The following is a 23014-nucleotide window of genomic DNA, read 5'->3' on the forward strand; positions in this document are numbered from 1 at the left end:
TAATCCAAAATAAAGACAAAAATAGATTTTGTGTCGTGTATCCATCCAACCCTAATCCACTTACGATGCTAAATATCAACAAGATAAACATAATCGCTTGTACTTTTTTTTTTAAGCCTACTGTCTTGTTTGTAAGCATATTATTTGGCTGTAAAAGGTTTTCGATGCGGAGATCTTTGAAGATGTGACATTATGTAATGTTAAATACAAGTTCTACTGTTCAAAAGGACAACATATTTGGTCTATTTGTTCCTAGATCAGAACTGCAGTAATTTACCTCGATGATGATTTATCAACCACTTAATTGGGGCTATACAAATCAAAATATTTTTAAGTTTACAGATGGAAAAAAATCACAATACATAGTGCAACATAAAACGAGCGCAAAAGTGCTAAATATGACAGCCGTTCAACTACACAAACATTAAAAATGAATGTCATTATGTGAACTAAAAAGGAACGTTCGAGTTAGCAATAAGCCAGAGCATCAATAGCGAAAAATCACATTGATTGATTGGGAATCAGTATTCTGCAGTTTTCGGCCAAAAATCCGAATCAACCTAACACAAAGCCCTAGTTAAAAATGTGATACTGTATCTACAAGGTAGTTTTTTGTCTGGGGTTCACAACGCCCAGTTAAATACAGTACACGCCCATAAAATAACTATGGAATATACAAGTCTAACCATGAATAAAAGATACATCTTTTAAATTAAGGTCCATGACCTTTCCTCATGTTAAAAAATGTCCATGATTCTTTATGTATTAAAATAAATGTGCAATTTCAGGATGAAAGGGACACTAGAGAATCCTCAAATAGATGTCTGACGGTAACCCCGTTTCAGCAGGTTTGGTTGCACCCCGAGTCAAGAACGAAAGAAACGGTATTTAGAAGGTTCCAAGCATGACCTCATAAAGCACCAAGTAGCCTTTAATTTCTATAAAATATTATCCAGGTCAGTACACTAACCCTCACACGTACACAAACGAAGCCAAACGTGCCCGAGGCGCCGATGACAATACACAATAGCCGAGATGACCTAATAGGACCACCAACACTTAATCCTCCCTCTCGGATGCACGCCTCAGCGCTCGCGCACTTGCAGACGGGCAGGGAGAGAAAGGAAGGGACAGTCGGCTGACCTCTGTGACCATTAGTGTGCTCTTCTCCCTTTTCGCTGCGGGAACATTTCAATTCTGTCACTTCGCTCCTATTTCCAATTAGGCGGGCTACGCGACAAAAGGGACAATGACCTATTTAATACTCGCAACCAGCAGCAAACGCTCGCAATATGATGACATTGGTAACATGAGCTCCCTTGATTCCTCCCCTATTTGAGAGGGAAAATGAGACGGCGTACGAAATGGGACTGAGCCGCCACTTGGGGCCCTATACTATTCTCTTATCTGAACTTTCATGCCCATGTGTCCTCAAACTGAACTTACGGCCTGTCACGTGGCATTAAAAACAAATAAAGCCTTGGGGGGGATTGTTGACCATTCAGAATACATCACAAATACTCAGAATTGATCACAAATACTCAGAATTTACTCTTATACACACGACTTTCTAACTTGCTAACATTCACTACAAAAACACTTTCATACAGTACAAAAACGTTGTCTCCACACACAACTGAAACGCTCTCCTCAAACCTTAAAATGCTTAAGGCTCAGGCGTGGTTAGGTGCCTGATTTGCCATTGGCTCAGCAGAATAAGAGGCGGGACAAAAAGTAGCTAAATAGATACGATGCCAGAACCTAAAAAAGTCTAAATTCAGTCTCTTCTAATTCTTGATGCTTGCAATTAGAATTGTAAAGGGGAATTGACCAATAATCAATTAACGATTAAATGACTGCTTGGATTGATTTGATTCGATTGATCGTTTAGACACATATAATTTTATCCAAACGCTCACAATTTCGGACGATACCCTTCCCCCAAATATCGTTTTTTTTTTTAATACACAGTTTAAGTATCCCGCTTCTATCAAACGACGTTATCCATTTCGAATTCCTCATAGATTTCAAATCAAACTCGTTAAATTAGATAGATCTGGATAATAGACGAATTAATGACTGCACCAAGAAGCAGTGACTTCTCTCTATCCAGCTGTCTGCTCCATAACCCGGCCGTTATGGAACACACAACTAAACCCACTTTAATGATTCTTTCTGCGGTCATTAAGGCTGATTGTACTCGAAATAATGTCCCTTTTTACAGCCTAGTTTAACAATCCTTCAAGGTCTAGCAGGGCAAAGAGAGCTCTGTCAGTTCATCGAAGGCCGACAATATCCTTTTTTTCAAATTACGATAAAAACTCCATCCCTGGCGTGCGCCGATTCTGACCTTTCCACTTAGCCATCTTGCCTTCGTTTGTTAACGTGACCCAGACCCCAATCCTTTACTTCCCCATTTAACCGTTAGCCATATAACCTGATCCATTTTTCCTCAAAACAACTATGTCTGTATTTCCAGGTTGTATAAGCACCTTTTAAAACCAATGTATTAAGCTGTCAAACATATGGCTTTGGATAAAAAACATCACATTTAGATAGCATGCATGCTGATCCTTTACACGTACCCACACACACACACATGCACACACACAAATACATTTCTGTCTTTAGCATTATAACTAATACTCATGATGCGGATGTCCGCTTATATGGAACACTCCGGTGGATAAGAGGATGATGGGTTGCTAATGCACTTCACAACAATCTGTTAGTAACAACAAATACCCTTAAGAGAGAAAAACATCTAAATACACAGCAACACAACTACTGTAACAGAAATAGCACACTCATATAAACGTAGCACTTTTTCAATTGGAATGAATGAACTCATTTTTACCTTTTGTAGCGAGCCTCAAACATTGGGTTTTAGTTTCCTAAAAGGCAAAAAGGACAAAAAAGACGTGAGCAAAAAAAAAAAAAAAAAGAATCTTGTCTGAGCACTCCAGGACTTATTAGTGTAGCTCAAAAAAGTCAAAACACATAGATCAAAAACAAATGTCCACTACAATATACACACACAAATCACTGGCTATATATTTTATTGGTTATCTTATGGGTGTAAGTCAAGGACTTTCAGGGGGTATGCAATATTTGTACAAGGTTTCTTGTTGTATTTTTAATGCAAGGTAGAAAAAAAATGCAATGACCAAGTTCAACAGCAAATACATATGTTGGGCGTTGGTGACAGGAATTGCACAACTCTTTTCAAATGAAGAGCAAACTATTTGGAACATGAAGCAACTCGTGGACCCCAAACCCATTTTGTTAATTGTAAGCTACTACTCATTAATCGACTCCCTACAAACATTTAAATACTGTGTTTTATCATATTTATTATTGTTATACTGTGTAAATTGCCGTACCAGCCATTTTAGAGGGAGAAAGGTATTGCATTGGCCGCAAAGTACAGCCCTCGGGTCCAGCGGGCATTTCCAAAACCAAATCTGAATTTGAGTCATCATTTACAAACAGCATTGGACAGCATTTAAGTCCCAAAGAAGCTTTTGCAGCGAGGCCTCTAGAACTAATGCTAGCCCATGTGCTCACCCACTGCTTAAATGAGTATTTACCCGCTCGGTGCTGCTAACAGCTTGAAAGTAGATGTTGTAGTTCTTCCTGGGAGCCAATGGAGGATTCCAAAAACCCTAAGGATTAAAAGGCAAACGGCCGTCAGACAATAGTTTGACTTTAGCATTCCCAAATGTGGGGATTTTCACCAAATATGTAGCAAAAGCGAAAGGAACATGCCTGGTATGTCTTGTTGTCTCCGACTGTGAATGGGAGGGGCTCAGGGAGGTTGCTGGGGGAAAGCTGAGCGGCATAATAATATGGGGAGCCACCAGTAGATGCACTGTGATAAGAAACTGGAACCTGGGTGAGAGGGTATGCAGTTAAAAAAAAAAAAAAAACATAAACTGCATACTAGAATAAATTTACATTGAGATACCTTTCGATCTTAACAGAGATCTAACAAATGGTAAAATGTAACATTTAAAGTCATCATGGCCATATGTGATAATACGTATTTAAATGATATGACTACCTCAAAACAGTCAGAAGAGGCTTGGCGCCGTGTTCGCCGGGGATTCACTTCCTCCACTACAATTTGGTACGCACTGTTAAGAAAAAACAATGACATATAATATTTCGCTCTGTCTACACAGAATTATGAATAATTACTGTTTGGATTTGGTCACCTAGTTTCAAAAGTGAGTCATTAGAAGGTTAAGGGAAAAAAAAAAAACTACATTGTTGCATGAAATGAACCCCTAAAGTAATTCAAATACCTCTGTTTGAAAATTGTTCGAAACATTGTTTGCCTTGCCCCCGATAACAGCTAATTAGCGTACAAATCAGAAAAGATGTCAAGTCAATAGGATCAACAATTGCTAATGTCCAGAATGACAGTAAAACAGCACGAAGGTAAAACACGCCACCGTGGTGAAAACTCCGATTTCAAAATAAATCTTCCTTTACCAAATAACATATGGACACGAATGCCTTAGCAAGCTTCGAATTTGAAGTCGTTCCCGACCGCGGTTCGCGGCGTAACAGCTTGACTCGTCTTTTTCCGGCAACTTTGTCCCGACTCCTGTTATAAGCAACACTACGTGGTTATAAAATCCCATTTGATTGTCAATTCGGGGTGCTAAAAAATGACCCAATTACGCTGACATTGAAGTACAGCACCTGTTCCCACTGATGGCTCGAGCTTGGTTACAGCTCAGTCTAGCATAAATTAGCCGCTAGCTAGCAGCACTCAAGTGCTCCATATAGGCTGGCGTGATTACTACTGATCACATTTGAACAGAGATTTGGAAGAGAGGAAAATCAGTCTGTGAATCCATCACCTTATAGGTGCTCCTTTAGCCTGCGCAGGTTTCAGAAGAACTGTGATGGTTGTTGCAGTTTCATTGAGGAAGGCCTCTGATCCATCATACTCATCTATGGTTGGGGCTGAAGACAGATAACAGGTTGACATCACAATCACATCAAACTTGTGACTACCTATCTAACAATACAATAATGACATGATGAATGGACGGACTTATACCTGAAATATTCGTAGTCACGTTCAGAATGGTTGCGGGACCAAATCCTTTGGAGGTGGACGCTCGTATGGAGAGCTGGTAAGTGACCCCTGGGTGGAGCTGGGAGAAGAGGTGGTGGGTGGCGTTGGAGGGCAGGGCTGTGAGTCCCGGTCGTTGAAGGGGCACTGATGGATCGAAGGAACGTAGACCGCTGTAGCTGATCTGCAGCAGGGCAAAGATGGAAATATGCATCTTCATGCAAAGATACTAGCGGCGCCAAAATAGCAGCTTGCCTTGCCAAATATAAAAAAAAAACAAAACAATTGCAGCTCCAAAATGAAAATGCAGCAATAAAATGGATGACTGATTTCGATGAGGGACCGACAGATTAATTGGCTAAATATGGCCCTCAAACATTGACCAAAACTAATTGGCCAAATGGCCGACATTTGTTAATGATTTGAACTTTAATTTTATGTACTGTAACCATTCACAGCGGTTGTAAACAAGTAACGCTGGTGTCATTATTTATTACACATAATAAATTGATACCATAACTTCATATCCCTAAATATAAATCATTAAAGTTGTTAAGCTAATTCAAACAAAGCAAATTTTGACCATTGCAAGGACACTGTGGAAAAAGTTGACTTGGATGTCACGAAATCACACACAACTTCAAGTCATAGTGCAAGAAAAAAAAAAAAAAAGGATAAATGTATTAAATATAACACCCCTTCAACTACTAGCAACCCCAAAACATCAGGTAAAATGAATGTCCTTATAACGTCATTAATTGCATTCTGTGAATGAAAAATGCTATTTTTTTAAACGAACGAAGTGAAAATGGTACCAGGCTCGCCTGCAAATATTGAAAACTGATGATTGACACCCACAGAAATGCTTTGCGAGGAAGCAGATGCCATTTCATTCATTCACTTTAAAAAAAAATAAACGACCTTGATCAGTATTTTTTTTCTGGCCAAATATTGGCATCAGCCCAAAACAATCCATATCAGTCACACACTAGTAACAACTGTATAAAACCTTATTGGACACCCCCCTAATTGGTCCATTTTTTTCTGCTGTTAGGTACCTCATATTGCATGATGATTCCATTGGGCTCCGATGGTTCCTTCCAGTAAAGAAGAATTCTATCTTCAAATGGTGTGGCTCTTACGGACTGAATGGGGACCGCTCCGGGAACTGTTAAAGATACAAAAGTGTTTGAATTTTGCTGCAGTCTGATTGATACTGTCTGAAATGTATCATTGGTGCTTCATAGTTTGATAGCTGAATTTCGATAAACAAAGAAAAACATATCCTACCATCTTCATCTGTTTGGATGATGGTTTCGTCACTCTCCTTTCGTCCCTCTGGATTGGTCAAAATCATCTTCAGGCTGACATTGGTGTAAGGTGGCAGATTTCCAACAATGTGGCGTGGGGCTGCAAAAAACAGTTTCATGATCTTCTAAGCAAATCAGAAATTTCTGAGATGGGCATCTATGCAATGTGAAATACTATATTTACCTTTTGGGTCCATGTCCAGGCAGTCAGCCTTGCTGCTGTTGTTAGCGGCTATATAGTGGTAACAGATGGTCACGTTGAAGGTATGACAGCGGGTAATGTTGTAACCCAAAGATTCCCAGTCCACGGCGATCAGGCGGGATCCGGTCTCGGCGATCTTCAGTCTCTTTGGAGTACGCATGGGTTCTGTAGAGAGAAACATACACAAATAAGTGTATGACAAAGTAAAGAGAAAGCTACTTGCTGTATAGTTTTGCTGCTGGTATGTTGAGTACAATGTGGAGTATAAATGTGACAAAACCACTTTAAGTTCGAAAAAGACTCGAACAAAAAAACGAGTGGCTTTAACAATTTTTGGATCATTCCGAATAAAAAAGAGTGACAAAAAGAAAGTTCATTTACTGCAAAGTGCAAGGCATTGTGTGCTTAAAAACATCTTATGCTGATTTAGAAGTTAGTGGACTTTCAGCAAAACAACAATATAAAGTGGCTTGGTTTTAGGTGTTCAAATTTCAACCAGAAGGGGGCAGTCAAGCATGAATTGTGCTCAGTCTGCTCTCCGAGAAGAAGAACAGGAAGGAAGTTATTGACCTCAAAAGTAGCTTACTCTGCAATATTGTCGAACCATTGTTTGTATAGGTACTTAAGGACACTAAAACTTGTGTAATGTACATAAAACATAATGGTAAACGCTTGCTAACTTTGCTAACAGGTTAGCAAAGACAAAATTTGTGTGGTGTTTAAAATCGTTTTATCTCTACTCTACCTCACCTTATTTTCTGGGTTTGGCCATGTGATAGTTGGTGAGATCTGATTGGTTGTTACAAGTGCTCTCATTTTTAGTCGACAGCGAGTGGCAACGTAGATCTTTAAATGTATGAATAGTACACGAAAAACAATATTATTAAATTAATCATATCCATAATATATTTCCTTTACTGTTGAAAATAGCTAAATAAGGAAAGTAAGGGCAGCGCTTTAATGTCTAACCATCGACCTGCCATCTTGTTACAAGCACATCAGACATCCCCTTTATTTAAGAGGGACAGCTACGACTCACTCAGCAGTTATCCTATTCAGCGAGGGTTAAAACACAATTTATAGTTGTGTGCCTTAGCACTTCCTGGCATTAATGTAATTAAACTAGAACAAATAGGCACTGGAATGTAGAAATGCTTTCCGATACAAGTACCTTAGTAAAATACATGCATAAATAAATAAAATCTTAGTCTCGACTATCCTTAAATGTTGCCAAAACAAACCCGAAACGTGTTAAATGCGGAAACAAGTTTTCCGCATTTCTCCATGCTTTTCTTCCCCTTTAGAGGAGACAGGACAAGGACACAAACTTGCCGCTTTTGTTGACAAGCCATTATCTGTCCATCGTTCACCACACATACACGACACATCGCTGACACACTGTTATTACCCATAAATGTGTGTGTGTGTGTGTGTGTGTGTGTGTGTGTGTATAATGGTGCCTTGAGCCATAACTCTGGTTAAACTCGCACAAAATGTGTCCCTCAAGTTTGGGGCAATCTTAGGTTGACCTAAGATTAGGGTCACTTTTGTTTATGGCTTTGTATCTAAAGAGGTCGCAATGACACCATTGTAAATCAATGTAATCTCCTCGAATTTGTTCACGTTACATACGACCCTCCACACCACTGATAAGAATGTATTGTCAAGGGCAAGTCCCACACTCTCACAGATGCGGCTACTGTGGTTTGTTTGACATTACCAGATAAATGGCTCGCTAATAGAAACACATAAAGGCAAGAGAGCAAACCAAAAGGAAATAAAAAGGATGGAGATGAAGGGAAGAAGACACCTCGGCAGGTAATTGTCAGCCGTGAAAACATCATTGCCCGTTAATGTGAAAAGCTGCCTGTGGATAGATGACATTTGAATAGTCAAATTTCCCGTGCCTTTATGCTAAAGGCTGTCTCTCCCTTTCCTTCTTCTCAGTGTCCTTTCTCATCATTTGGCCAAATCAATAGTAAAAGGGACTGATTGCATGGTGCACTGACGCTAATACAGTGGAAGCCCGTGTTATAGCATCCCTGGCATTATTTTCATGTTGTGACGTGTTTTTTCATCCCCTCTTTATGGTATTTTCCCTATTTTGCGACACAAACAACTGTCATGACCCTAGGGGCTTGGCTGTATTTGTGTTGTTTTGTCCTCTCCCTTGCCTCCCTGCAATGCGTCGCTACAATTCTGGTCGGTGTTTCCTCACGGAGATGGTGGTCTGCTATTAGTCGCCCTCATTCTAGTGTTAGGCTAAAAATGGCAGGTACTGGAAAAAAAAGACAGAATATCAACTTTTTGCTGCAAAAAATGGCTATATAAGTGTATTATCCCTTCAAATGCCAAAATTAAGTAGTTTGTAACTATTGTAAACGTGTCTCGTACACAACCAATCCAGCCAGTTTAAAACCTCAATTTCACAATTGAGCTCATTTAAAAATAACAACAAAGTATTCCTCGAATTGAGCACATTTATTTACAAGCCCTAACCAAACCCAAGAAGAAAAGAGCGAACACAGCCTAAAAAGCAAATCTCTTATTTTCCAACCCTTAACGCTGCTCCTGCTTGTCTATTTACTCAAAGGAAAGAAAGTCATTTAAGAGAGAAAATTAAACCGAGGCAATAGGGAGCAAAGGAAAGATAAAGGGAATGTCGGTGAAGAGGAAAAGAAAGACAACAGGAGGAGGAGCGCGGGGCGACGATAACTGGTGTGGAACGTGGCCAAAGTCATACGGGACCTGGTCCAATGGAGAAACCACAGAGGCAGCCTTGTCCCTTTCCCCTCCTCCGGTAAACAGACAAACGGTGGGATTCATGTTGGAACTAAAAGGCTTTGTTCTCCACAGCCGGGCGCTTTGAAAAACAACAACAATACCAATAAACACCCAACAATAACACCAAGGACGGCAGGCGTCATATCAGCCCAACCCAGAGGTTGGCTTTAAACAACGCAAAACAAAAGGCGGTGGAATGAAACTAAATTAAATGGAAGTACGCCTCGGATAAAAGGAAAAAAAAAATATCTTAACAGAAACCACTGGGAGAAGCCAGGATGTACGTAGCCAGGGGCCCGCGGAATCAAAATGCTTTTGAAGAAAAACGGGAGAGAGGCTTAGAAGTGGGCGGGAGCAGAAAAGGTTGACGGGAGATGCAGCCAAATCCAAGTTAATCTGTCCAATTAGTGCTCGGTAATCCTTCCACTGTCACGAGGAAGAAAATTCATTCCATATTAGGCCCTCGCTTCTAAACATCTTCGTCTCTCTGCGGGCTTTCAAAATGCAGATTTGCGCTCGCGAGCTTTCATCCATATTAGCTTCGGTTGAGGTTAATGACATTGTGTGTCAATACCACAGCCTTCAAAAAGTTCGAGGCAGTCGAATGACTCTTGCGAGATCAAAACACCAAGTTTTCAAAATAAAAGGTTTTTCCAAATATCTTTCACACCCAAATGCTACATAAGATGGAAAGAGTTTATTATTTTTGGATGCGGCTGGATACTAGTTGATTAACGGACCAGTTCCGGGCCGCGGACCTGAGGTTGAGGGATCAATGATTTAGACGTTTGCAGTTTTTAATACATTAATCTTATTATTTAATACATTGATAGATTTATTTTTGAGTTTGAAAGGTCCAACTGCGTTTGAATGCACCACAGGCAATGCATAGTTGGCAACTAGCACTAATGCTGGGGACCTGTGCCATATCCAACAATGAAAACGTAACAGATTAGCAGTTTGTTAGCGTCTGTAATCAGTGATTAAATGTGATTCATTTAATGACGTGGGAAGCTCTGTGATGCGACTACTGAAAATAGAGTCGCGAGGACTCAAGCTAGACGCTAACATGGTTACGGAAGCCAACTTCAAAATAAAAGCCTACCGCAACTATTGCATGATCATCCAAGTATCATTTGCTGTGTTTAATTGGAAGTTGGCCTTCGCAACACGTGCAAAATCCCTTTTTGGACGTATCTCAGTCTTAATAGTCTTTCGGCCAAAAATTGCGTAGAAAAAAAAACAGCTCATTTATTTAATTGCCATTTTTGGCCAAAAAATCGTTGCATTTTTTTCTACAAAATGTATACACACACACATCCTTGATAGTCTATGGCTCCTTTATATGTGCTTGTGTGCAGAGATATGAGACTTCTATTAATCCATGTGATGCTGAGCTTGTGCAGCAATAGCAGAAATACAGTGAATCCCCTGTACTTTTTGTGTGTGTATGAATACCTCCTAGCACGAGTTTACGCTCATGCCTGAATGTGTGCGGGGGTTCAGCCTTTCGGATTAAAAGCTACTTCATCAGCCACAAACTCTTCACTCCAACTCTATTATTTTTCAGTCTTCAGACAAGAGCAATAAATCACCAGAGGGAGAAAATCGAGAAAAATGTGTACGCGTCGGAGGTGGTGGGGGGGGTGAGTCGAGCACAAAAAAAAAAAAAGGAGCCAAGATAGAAAATAAAGAAAAGGTGCGGAGGCAACAGCATAATTACTGTCATCTCAACATGTGTGATGACAGAATGGTATTAACTTAACTGGTATTAGATTGCGTGATTTATATAGTTGCATTTTGCACACATTCCTCTTTAGGGTTTCGCATTTAATATTCAGCAAACTACAGGTGGTGGGATCAGACAAACTTAACCAAACAGAGATGGCAAAGGCATCATTACCATTTAAATAACATTTCCAGCGCTCTGTGTCGGGAGGCAAGCATCCCCAATTCCGCATCCAGGTGCGTTTGTCCATATGCGTGCGAAAAACGGTGTGACATCATTTCAATATTAAAGCCAGAAAGCACGCTGTTTAGCATATGGAATGCGATGCTGGGCTCCATGTACTCTTTGAAGATGTTACGCGCCATGCGATGACTGTGGCAGAAGTGGTTGTGGATAGAGGGAAAATCTCTATTTAGTCAAGACACTTCAATGCAGATGAACTAATCAACTCGTTCGCATCTGTTGTCTTTGGTGAGAATGAAACATCAACTCCTAACCCCAAACATCACAAACAGTGGAGATTCTAAATACCGTGCATTTTTTTTTTATTTAACATTCAAATCATTGCATCGTTTTTCAAACTAGCATATTTCCAATAAGATTTGTGAATGATAATTTGACATAATGCAAATACAGGTGATTCTCCCTACGAAATTTGATTACAAGTCGAAATGCCCTGCAGTCTTTTATTAGGAGAACTTGATCACCGTACTTAAAATTTTTAGGACTGTCATCCTAAATAAAATACCAATTCAACATCAGCATAACAAAAAATCCACATTTCCGATGGATCACAACGACTTTCTGTGCATTAGCACCATCTTCAGTCTACTTGTGGTAATGCACCAAAATACTGGATCCGCTATGCCTTGTCTGGGGCACTGAAAAACCTAACGGGATAATTGAAGAATGCTCCGAGTGAAACGGTTACTCGGAGTGTATTTATAAATGCACCTATCGTTAGGGAACGGGGGATTTTGTAGGAGGGTCTGTTCTTTGTATATATCTTAAATAAAATTAGACGGCCAATAAAACATTACTGATGCTCTGGAGCCACTTGCACGTCGGTCGGAATCCTTGTATCTACATCATCACATTTCGAGATCCTAGAAATTTCAAGTTTGTTCAAACATTAGCATCGCATTGTGAAAGTTAGCAAGCCGTTCCCAACACTTTAAATTCATCAACAATTTGTAAAAATAACTCACATTGACTAAACAATCGTATTTGGCCTGACGCTAGCGATGTTTTCCATCATGATGCATTTTCCGATGAGATCAATTTATAGTCTGAAAAATTCGGTATACGTACGTGTGGCAAATTGCTATGTCATAACTTCAGAATAAGAAACTCTGTAAACCAATGACCACATTGACCATTTTTACCCTTTGACCATTTAAGAAATTAACATTTTGAGAGTTGACTTGAAAGGACGTCAACAGGAATCCTACCGACAAGCGCCATAGACGGCAATTGACGTCAACTACGTTTTTTTTTTCTATTTTTTTATAGGAATGGGTGGACAAACGGTTTGAACAGCTCTAGTTAGACCATTAAAAAAACTTGAAAACAATAAAAAACACTAAGCTTTTACATTAGGACATTTGTTACTTAAGGCATGATTAATTTTCCACATTTGACCTGGGGGAAATAAAAACAGCTTTGCGAGTGAGCTCATTCTTCACCTATGGACCCGTTCACGCGGTACCTCTCAGCTGTAATTCTTCCCGTAAGCTCGGCAAATGTCTTCTATTTAGCGGACAAAAGGCTTCATTTCAAGTGAATTCATTACCCCATTGTGCGCTGATGGACTGATAGCCAGTGTGTAGATTACAATGAGTTAGCATCCTTCACACAAACCTGTGAGTGACAAGAAGATTAATTTCCACACCCCCATCCAAAAGGAAACTGTTCAATAGACGAGCCGTCTCGAAGAAGTCCCTCAATGACACACACACACACACACACACACACACTCACACAAACATTGGTTGGCGGACATCAGTCAAGCCCCGCAGTTATGAATTTTCATCTCTTTTTCATTTTCCTTCGCAAGTTTCATCATTCTCACGCCCCTCTTGCCGCGCTCCTTCACTCCTGTGTATTTTCATCATCCGCCGTCATTGCCGCCTCATTCGGGCTCTCATTGCTTTTCTTTTCGGTCGCTCTCGCTCCGTCCCTCTCCCCCAGGCCAGCCGTGTTTTTATTTCGCGCGTTTATTTCGACAAATGTCAGACAGAGTTTCTGCCCTCTGTCTATTGATCCGCCGGGAGAGTAATACGGAATGAAGAAAAAGATGAGAGGGATGAAGGGAAAGGCGTGAAGCTGGAGCAAGTTTAGGAGTGAAAAAGTCCACTCTGTTGTACGGTAGAGAGAAAATGAGGTCATCCCTGAGGTGCGGCTATCCTTACCTTGGACTTCCTGCTTACAGTAAAATCTTTGTTTGGAGCTTCAAGCATGAACCACTACGAGTATATGATGTCATTTCAAGAAATAAACATAGTTCATAATGAACTGTAGTACATAGTGGGTTTTGACTGTTATGTTTCAATGGAGTTCCGCCACTAATAAATATAATATACACTGTATAAATGGTGGGGTAAGAAATAAAAAACATTGGGTCAAAGAGAGGGACTACATTTTGAGGGATGAGATATTTAACCCAAAATGTTCCGTTGAACAAATTACACAAAAAAAGGAAAAAGAAATGGGGTTGCTTTGTAACCCAAAGCCCAATTTAGCCCAAAAAGATGGGCTATTTATTTAGACAGGGGGTCACCAACATGGTGCGCGTGTTGGTAGCCCCCAAAGATCACATGAGTAGCCCGCAGGCATGTGATTTAGACTTTTTTGTTGTATTAATAGTCTTGTTCTGATTTAGTTTGAATTATTTTCAACTCAAATGTTTTTTGTGTAGGTACATAATAAATTAAATAATAAAAAAAAAAAAATAATAATTGGGTTGGTATGTGGTTTATGGTGCTCCCCCGTTTATCACTGGTCTTACCTTCCAAAAGATACCCCCAATGAGGGAAATGTTTTTTGGGGGTCCACTGGATTCGGTCTCTAATTAGGTCTTGAAGCAGTCATAATACAATAATTCTTTTTGAATGAACGCATGCAGTATATTTTTCCTATTTTCCTACCTGCACATTTTGTCCGCGTGATAAGCGGCGGTCCGGCTTTGCCCGTTCCTCCCTCTCCCGGTCGGGTGAGTAAGACTCTGATCTCGTACTCGGTGTCTGGGTCCAGATGCCATAACTTATAGTTGGGAGAGTTGACTGCGTGGGTCTCGATCCAACTGCCTGACGTCATGCGGTACTCCACCTTGGGGAAATTTCAAGCGCAGGAACTCAACATCGCGATCGCTGATTTATTACCAGCCCCCCCCCCAAAAAAATGCGCTGTAAAAAGTACTAGACAACTTCTTGAGCTAGTACAGACCTCTTTGAGTATAATGGGACCATCTCCAAATATGGAGTTAGCATTGAGCTGAATCAGCAGGTAGGTAGGCCCAACGCCGAGCAGCTGCGGTGGGGCGATGGGGTGCGGGGGCTCTGGGGAGAGAAAACAATGAATAGGATCAACATAAAGGCAGCTTCGCGGAGTCGCATGGGAATGACACAACACGATAAAACAAAGCAACAGAAGGAACAGGAGAGTCTGGGGATATACCGTTGTCGCAGAGATTTAAAAAAAGAAAAAAGTCCTGGGAAATGGAACATACGGGTAATTCAAACAAGAGCATAAACCTCCGCCGAGGTGATCTATTTTTAGCTTTTAAGATCTTACAAAAGTAATTACTTGATCAGATTAGATCTGAGGGGAAGATGTGTCAGCATATTTGACGCGCCGTCTTAAATTTATTAGTCGTAAATTAGTGTAAAACAGACATTTAAGGAAAACTATTCACCGATTATTTTACTGATAGCCCTAATAACATCACGCTACATTGTATTTCCAAAGTGTTGTACCGCATCACATAATATAGTTGCAGAAGAGATGTTTTATGCATGGGCTGGGTTTCCTTTACTCGCTGTGTACCGGGTAGCCGGCATTGAATTATAATGATCATAATATTAAAGCAAGCGCAATTTTTTTGAAGATGCAACTCATCAAAAGACGATCTACCTTCAGAAGTAGGCATCCGAAAAGGCTTTGAGCAACAGTAGAGGCAACAAAAAACTATAAAGATGTTGATGTAGTCCATTTTTTAATGGTTTTAAAAAAAATCTAATTTTAGGTAGACTAGCATCATCAAATGAAATAATGCCTTCATGCTCGGGTTGGATTGATACATTAAATGGGCGTGATATCCGTTGCTATGCAGTTGCTATGCAGTTGCTATGTTTTTTTTGTTTTTTTTAAGTTTGCTTTATTGTCATATGGGAGTGATGCCTGACAGTATTTAAGCTCCAAGTTCTCAGTGACTTGTCAGAACGTCAAGCTCTCAAGTTGTCATGCCAAGCTGTCTAACGTGATTAAATCAGTCTTGTTTTCTGAGTTTAGTAGGCCGAGTCGAGTTTCTGAGTCTAGTTTACGTGTCAAGTTCACAAAGTTTAATTCATTGAGTCTAGTTTTCAAGTCAAACTTTCCAGATCTAGGTTTTCGGAGTCTGGTTTCCGAGTCTAGTTGTTAGTCTAGTTTCCCAGTCTACTTTTAGTGTACTTTCCAAATCGTGTATAGCTTTTAGCACCTAGTTTTCTGCATTCAGTTTTTGATAATGATTCCGATTCTCGTTGTTATTTTGATGAACGGAGAAGTTCTGTTTTTCCACTCATGCCCTCTGTGCTTCTGAGTCCAGATTCTCTTCCTCGTCTAACAAAACACATTTCATTTCACAATTGTGTCATTTAATTAGTCGGCTTGAGTGATACGGGGACAGCAAGCATTATCAAGCGGATAAAATAACTTTCACAGCATTTAAATTGATTTTTAGATAGATAAAATGACATTTTCGTGCCTTTTTTGAGTTTGATTGCAAATAAGATTTTTCTAGAACTAAAAATGGTGGTGCCCTGGAATTCTTCACTTCATGTTATACTGTCCAGGAGTAAATTAAAAAACATTACTCGATATTGAGTGTAAACTGAAGCAACCTATTCTAAATTCACGGTTGATCCTTTACCTAAACAAATGAATGTGTATGAAAAAATACAAACGTTACACGTCGTTATGCACACATACTGTATGTTACCATCAGTAAATCAAATAGATTCCATCTGTCTCTCTATTCAGCCGCAGGGAAAAAAAAGTGATTGTTCGGCAGCCTTATCATAAAAAGTATTATCTAAATTGTTTGTGGTGGTGTGCACGGATGCGTGGGTTCATTGTTCCTCCACTACAGCACTTTTAATTCCACGTATTGCCATCACATCTCTTCTCCCAGTGTGCATATGCATGTTTGTTCATGTTTGTGTTACAGTGCATTTGAAAGTGCGTTGAACGCGGCTGTCAGGCTGAAAAGACGTTTTTTTGAAACACATGAAACGCTGCAGTTTGACAGTGCGCTAGCTTGAATTCGGATAATGAATGTTGAAGCTAGTTCAGAAAACAAATGACGTCAGCAACCCGTCTGCTCGCGACGACGTCAAACAAACACACGAGGGTAACAAAACGGGTTATAAATGGGAAAAAAAAAAAAATCATCTATTAAAAGACTTAATGAGAAGTTTGTTTGTTACTTTAAAACCTAGATACTTAGTGGAACATAAATAAAACAAATATAAATAAAGCAGTAAGACATTTTAAGTGGGTCATCATGCGACTCCAGAGAAAACAGTGCTGAAGTTGGCGTCTTGTTTTTGATTTCCAGCCTTTTTTCATTGTTTAACATTTGTACAGTTGACCTAAAAAACATAACAGATCATCAATGGTGTTGCTGTGATGAAATGGATTTGTTGTCACAATCTTTTGTATTATTAATTATGTGCGCGGCGGTTTTTGGGGTCGCATGTAAATTATACTACGTAAACAAATACTGGCAAAAAAATCTATTTGTGTAAATTCAGACACACTGCATGATTCATTAGGTGATTTTTGGAGAGAATGATTGGCTGGGGGAAGACTTTCCTTCCTTCTCGCCTTATTCGTTTTTTTATACTGAAAATGTCCTACTTTTGTTAGTAAGATCAATTTTCCTTATTTTATTCTTTTGAAATAAATATTTTTGGTTACAATTTTTTAGTATTTAAATTTGTTGATTTGTAAATTTCTCAATATCTGATTTTCTGGCCTAAGACAACCCTAACAGAGATAGAAAATGTAATTAAAAAAAATTGACAATTGTTGGGCTGCAGCTAAATGTTATTGTAATAATTGGCTAATGGTGTGGCAATTGTAGATAGATATATAAAATTATGGCAGTTTTCGAGGTGACAATACAGTTTTTATTTTTATTATTTGATTACTGCTTTGGTCTCTAACGTCAGAATCGTCAAAAATGCTGACAGTTTTCTAAAGTAAAAAACATGATTGCAAATTTCTTATTTTGATTGTAACAGTAAAATGTTGACTAGACTTTCGCTTACATTGTCATACTATCGTCCGAGGTAGAAAAGTGCAAAGAAATCGGAGAACATTCGCAGTCGAGAGCCTGACATTCTCAGCAGTGTTCGGTCTCTAGATGACTATTTGACTACAAAAAAAAAATGTTTAATTTGGTAATTGATTAGTGGTCGATTGTTACAAAAAAGATGGGAAAAAGAAAGAACAAAAGAAAGCAGGAAAGAAAAAAAATGGACCTAAATAAGGTGCAGAAGAGGATAAAGAAGAAATCAGAAAGGAAGAAAAAAAAAAACAACATAACCAAATGCTGGAAGAGCCCAAGAACTAACAATGAAAAAGTAAAATAAAAAAAAAAAACAAAGAAAAAGACAAAGTTGAACAGCACGGGTGACTTGAGTCCAGTCGGCATCGACGCCCAGCGTCAGCAACCTTGTCAATAAAGTTTCCTCTTCGCAAAGCGCTTCTTACATCACTCGGGTTGCACCGAGGGACATGCAACCGCCACAAGCGCGTTTAGCCCTGCCAAACAAGTGCAAAGAATCCCTCCACTCTTGAAACACCTGGAGCTCCTCGTGTCCCCATCACTTGGATGAGTTAACGTATTTTCCGTTGGAGGAGCAAAAACATTTAAAAGTCGTTCAATAAATTTACACGACAGCTGTATGGATTCCAGTGTGTTTGTGTGACAGTAATATTGCAGGAGCTTTTTAGGCCACGGCTTGTGTATAATGCAAGCTGGCATTGCGGTGAGTGAGTGTGTGTGTGTGTGTCATGATGATGTGCTCTGTCACAGTAGGAACCAGAGGGCAAGGCTTTACGAGAGCCGCGCTCTGACAAAACAACTACTGACAAACACAAACAAACGCTGTACGTGACGTATAGCGCGCGCGTTAACCGATTCTTTCAATTTCTTAAGACTCGGTAGCACAAACTCATACTGGATGGGCTGGCCAATGTCATTTTGAAACTTGAAGATTAGAAAATGATGCGAAATGTTTAAAATGAGATTTTGAAAAAAAAAAAAAAAAAAAAGACAGACTGCTGATAGGGTGGTTTACAAAAGAAACTAATTAACCTAAAAGGATAGTCCACTTATTTATGACTTTATCAATTTAGCTGTTTTTTTATAATTAGATATTTTAATACAAGCCATTTTATATACTTTTTGCCTAAGAAAAAAAAAAAAAAAAAAAAAAAAAAAATATATATATATATATATATATATATATATGTGTGTGTGTGTGTGTGTGTGTGTGCCAGTAAAAAAAAAAAAAAAAGGGGTGGGGGGGGGTCTGATCTTGAATTGCACCACAAACACACGGGAGAGGGCACATTTTGTCATCGACATAAATATCTGTGGACGGGGGCTGGACCTACTTGCAGGCAATCTCATAGTCCCCCTGCAGACCAGGTTCAGCCTCTGGAAATCAAAGCTGGATCAATGTCCCACTGCTGATGTATATAAGTCACATGTGGGAACGCACCTGCGTTCTTTTCTTCTGTTTTCCCAGATTAGCATAGATTCATTTCGCATATCTTAATTCCCCCAAACTCTCCCCGCCGATCTCACAATGCAATATTTAAATACAGGCACATATTAAAATGAAAATGCAGAGTGTAAACATAACGTTAATGCAGCTCAAGCCTGTCCATATATCCATGTCCTGCGTACACATTAAAGCTGCAATTTTTTTTTTAATAGGTAAAAAAAAACCCTCAATATTCCTTTGATATCTCGCCACTTCTCATCTTGATATTCCTAATAAATAAACATGAAGTGTTTTTTTATTTCCCCATCCAGGCATGATTTCTTTATAGTGATACCCTTCGCACAACCCGATGGGATTAACTTTTTTTTTTTTTTTTTATGCCTATATCCCTCAGAGATGCACAAACAGCTTGGAAGAGCCTTGATTTCATACAATGCACTCGCTGAGCCTGGATGTATTTTCATCATTATCGTCATCGAGATGGGTGGCATTTATGATTAGACATCAGACTCCTGCTGTGACGGCTCACTTACCCTTCTTTCTCTCTGTTTTTTTTTTGTTTACTTCTGTCACTTATCAAATAAAAGGAAAAACACTATTAACACCAAGAAAAATAAGCATACATTCAAGCCTGTAATTATTCTGAGTATATACTGTATATATACATATAAATGATATGTGATGCCTTCTCACAAAACCAGGCTTATCTCGGCAAAAAATAAAATTGAGTTATGGACATATTCCAATTCTACGCAAAATTCCCTTGAAAATGACATACAATACATAATGGAAGCTGAGAGATGAAGTTACGGCACTTTGTTGCCAAATTGACATCCCTGGCTTGGCCTGGGCAAAAGAATGGCCAATACCGTGATCGTGATTAAAATTTGATTAATTGTGCAACCATAATATATATATATATATATATATATATATATATATATATATATATGGAATCAAAGAACTGCATTTGTTCAAAACTGTCCAACTGAATCCAGTATGAAGATGGACAAGCTAAAAACTATGCTATCTGTGTTAGTTAATATTCATATTCACTGCGCTTCTACCACGGCTGCCATATCATATGCAGAATAACAACTACGAGACTATTCCTCTGTTTACATATTCAGACATAGTCCCCATTCTGATATGGGTATATTCTATGGCTAATGAGCTGACTATTTACATTTACCATTTCTCCCCACCCTTTTTGCCCCCCCCCACTCGCCTCTTCCCTTTCAGTCACTCCAGAATGTCTCTCGCCCTTAGCCTGTGTGTTTCCATGCCCTCCCTGGGAGATAATCTGAATATGTGAGCTATTCAATGTGAATGAATAAAGAATCTCGTGGCAAACACACATCGGTGACACCTTATTAACTACATGTCACCTGCACATGACAGATGAAGTATACGCATACACACACGCGCACACAATCGTGCACATACTCACCATTGCCCCTGTTAGTCAGGAATACGCCAGATATATTCCATCAAACAACGATAGAAGATATATGCTCGTTTTAAATTGAAATGAAAAAAATAACATCGGAATCTTTGCAAAAGGAGTTCACGGTAAGTGATGGTGTGGATTAGGGATTGGGCCTCTGACTATCCTTCCTCCAGTCACTGTACAGTCACTCACTACCAGACTGCTTTTAACATGAAAGATCCATTTCAAAGTGGCTGGCATTGAATGAGTTAAAGTGGCTAAATTTCTGTATTTGATGCAATGTTATTGTTCTTTGGACAAGAAATAAAACAACACAGTTTGGTCTGTCTGGAATAGACGTTGCTAAGTTTTGTTACCTGAAAATGTCAATAAGAGATATTTTACTATAATGAACTGAATTTTGCAGATATAGAGAACAGAAAATGTACAATTTATTAATTCATGCTTACATCCATCTAGAACAGGGCTGTCAAACTTATTTTAGCTAACGGGCCACATGGAGGAAAGATAAAATTATACCAATATCTTCAAAACGGTGTAAAATAACAGAATAAAATAACTTCCTTTTTACATCGCTTGCTAAAGTAAGGATTTTTTTTGCACCATATTTTTTGTTGTTGTCCGATCATGAGGAAGACTGTCATAGTTTTGACACGCTGAGCTGGAATATTAGTATCCTCCTGAGCTCAGGAGTGATTCTAGTTTTGTTATTTTCTAATCGCTGGAAAACATTGTCCACCTATATTGAATCCTTGGAAACCAATTTTCAATAAACCCTCACCTCTGACGATAAGGCCCGCGAAGTTGGAGACGCCCGAGCCGCGCTCTGATTGGGTGACGCAGCGATACAGATCTTGATCCTGATTGGTGACTTCGTTGAGATGGAATGAGGCGGAGAAACGTCTGTGGTTGATGTTCTTCCTGTGAGAAACGGGGATATCTTCTCCGTTTCTCCGCTATAGAGCAGAAATGGAAACATGCGCGGGGTTAATAGTCTTGATCAAGGTCTCGAGGCAGCGATGCACTCACCCAAACCCGCATGTGCACACGCACACACACTCAAACACACACTTGAACGTCATCATCACTGACAACTGGTTTGAAGGTCATGACTAAAGTTGAGTTGGAATGAAATCAACATCTAGTCGCTGCCAGAATGTTCATATGGCCTGAGGTGCATTTATTGTACTATTCTATGAACTAAGGTCTCTTTCTTGGTATTTATGTTCATAACGATGTATGTATTCAGTTATTTTTACTACCCAAGAGTTGCACCAATCGACCAATTAATTGAGAAGTAACTGACTTTGAAATTACCGGTAATCAAGAATACATTTAGGTAATTGATTAATCATATTGAAACATAAAATTGGCCAAATACTCATAATGCAAGCTTCCTAACTGAAAATTCTCACAATTTGTTCTTAGTCCTGGACAAAGTCAAACTGACTCTAAAATATTGCAGGGATTCCATCAACAAGTATTTGTTTGGCAAAAAAAAAAAAAAAAAGAAAAAAAAAATCACCCTATCAAACCACAAAATGATAATAAACAATTCTTTCATGCAAGTCTTTACCTGAAGCCAGAGCTTATTGTTGGATGTGTCTCGCCCAGTGGCAATACACTGAAAAGTGGCATTCTGACCGGCGTTCACCTCGACATCCCCGAGACGCAAGAAATGAGGGGATTTGTCTGAAGAGAATAAGTAAATAAATAAATGCATGGATTAAAATGGACTCGGAATACTTAAACCATTTTCGGCAGTAAAAAATTAGTTAATATTAAATATATGTTAAATCTAAGTTAGTTTGATCCATATTTCGGGTACAATGAATACATTTAAAAAAAAATTGCCAATAGCTGTTGAAAATGACATCACGTGTTCAAGGTACACGGTCGCGAGTTGAGCCTAGAGCATGATGATTGGTAGAGCACATGCGATGTCGTTTCAGTCGACAGCAAGTGGCAAAATGAGTTTTGAAGGTATTGTTCATGGAAAGTCATTATTAAATTATTTATTGGCAACGTAAATGAAACAATCTTTTACTCTCAACCACGAGTAAACTCATTGTGAAAGTTTAACCTTCCCTGAATTTTGTGAATGTCACATGACCAAACAGAGACCAAACGCATTGCCATTGTTACTTGACAGAAGGTTTAAAAATATGTTTTAAAAGCTATTAGATGTGCATAAAAATAATTCAGTTATGATATCAACTATAGACAAAATATTAACTTTTTTTCTCCCCGCTGATAAATGCTAAAACACTTTGGTATCACCTTAGCACATTAAATACCAGTCCAGTCAAAATGCATTTTTAACTTATTTATCCGTCAATGGCAGTCAATACGCTTACTCATTCACTTCCAGCCTGTATCCCTTTTGCAGATATCGGTCATATTTGGGTGACTTTTGCCTCCAGTTGAAATCACTGTTTCCGGACAGAGGCAGC

The 23014-nt window shown here is 39.1% G+C and overlaps 1 protein-coding gene across 12 annotated transcripts in view; it reads right to left on the reverse strand.

Moving 5' to 3' along the window:
- Positions 1-23014, reverse strand: part of ptprk (protein tyrosine phosphatase receptor type K) — a 94240-nt gene that overhangs the window by 22147 nt on the left and 49079 nt on the right. For all 12 annotated transcript variants that reach the window (XM_088402990.1, XM_088402997.1, XM_088402996.1 and 9 more), the window contains 13 exons: positions 22138-22253; positions 21343-21517; positions 14559-14671; positions 14261-14441; positions 6584-6766; positions 6380-6499; positions 6148-6257; positions 5075-5273; positions 4872-4977; positions 4064-4136; positions 3769-3891; positions 3591-3665; positions 2858-2894 (listed from right to left, as the gene is read on the reverse strand). In XM_088402990.1, the coding sequence (XP_088259116.1) occupies positions 2858-2894; positions 3591-3665; positions 3769-3891; positions 4064-4136; positions 4872-4977; positions 5075-5273; positions 6148-6257; positions 6380-6499; positions 6584-6766; positions 14261-14441; positions 14559-14671; positions 21343-21517; positions 22138-22253 (1611 nt within the window). The remainder of the gene's footprint in view (positions 1-2857; positions 2895-3590; positions 3666-3768; positions 3892-4063; positions 4137-4871; positions 4978-5074; positions 5274-6147; positions 6258-6379; positions 6500-6583; positions 6767-14260; positions 14442-14558; positions 14672-21342; positions 21518-22137; positions 22254-23014) is intronic.

The sequence above is a fragment of the Hippichthys cyanospilos genome, chromosome 20 (assembly GCF_059441005.1).
Source record: "Hippichthys cyanospilos isolate Australia breed blue-spotted pipefish chromosome 20, RoL_Hcya_1.0, whole genome shotgun sequence".
Lineage (NCBI taxonomy): Eukaryota > Metazoa > Chordata > Actinopteri > Syngnathiformes > Syngnathidae > Hippichthys > Hippichthys cyanospilos.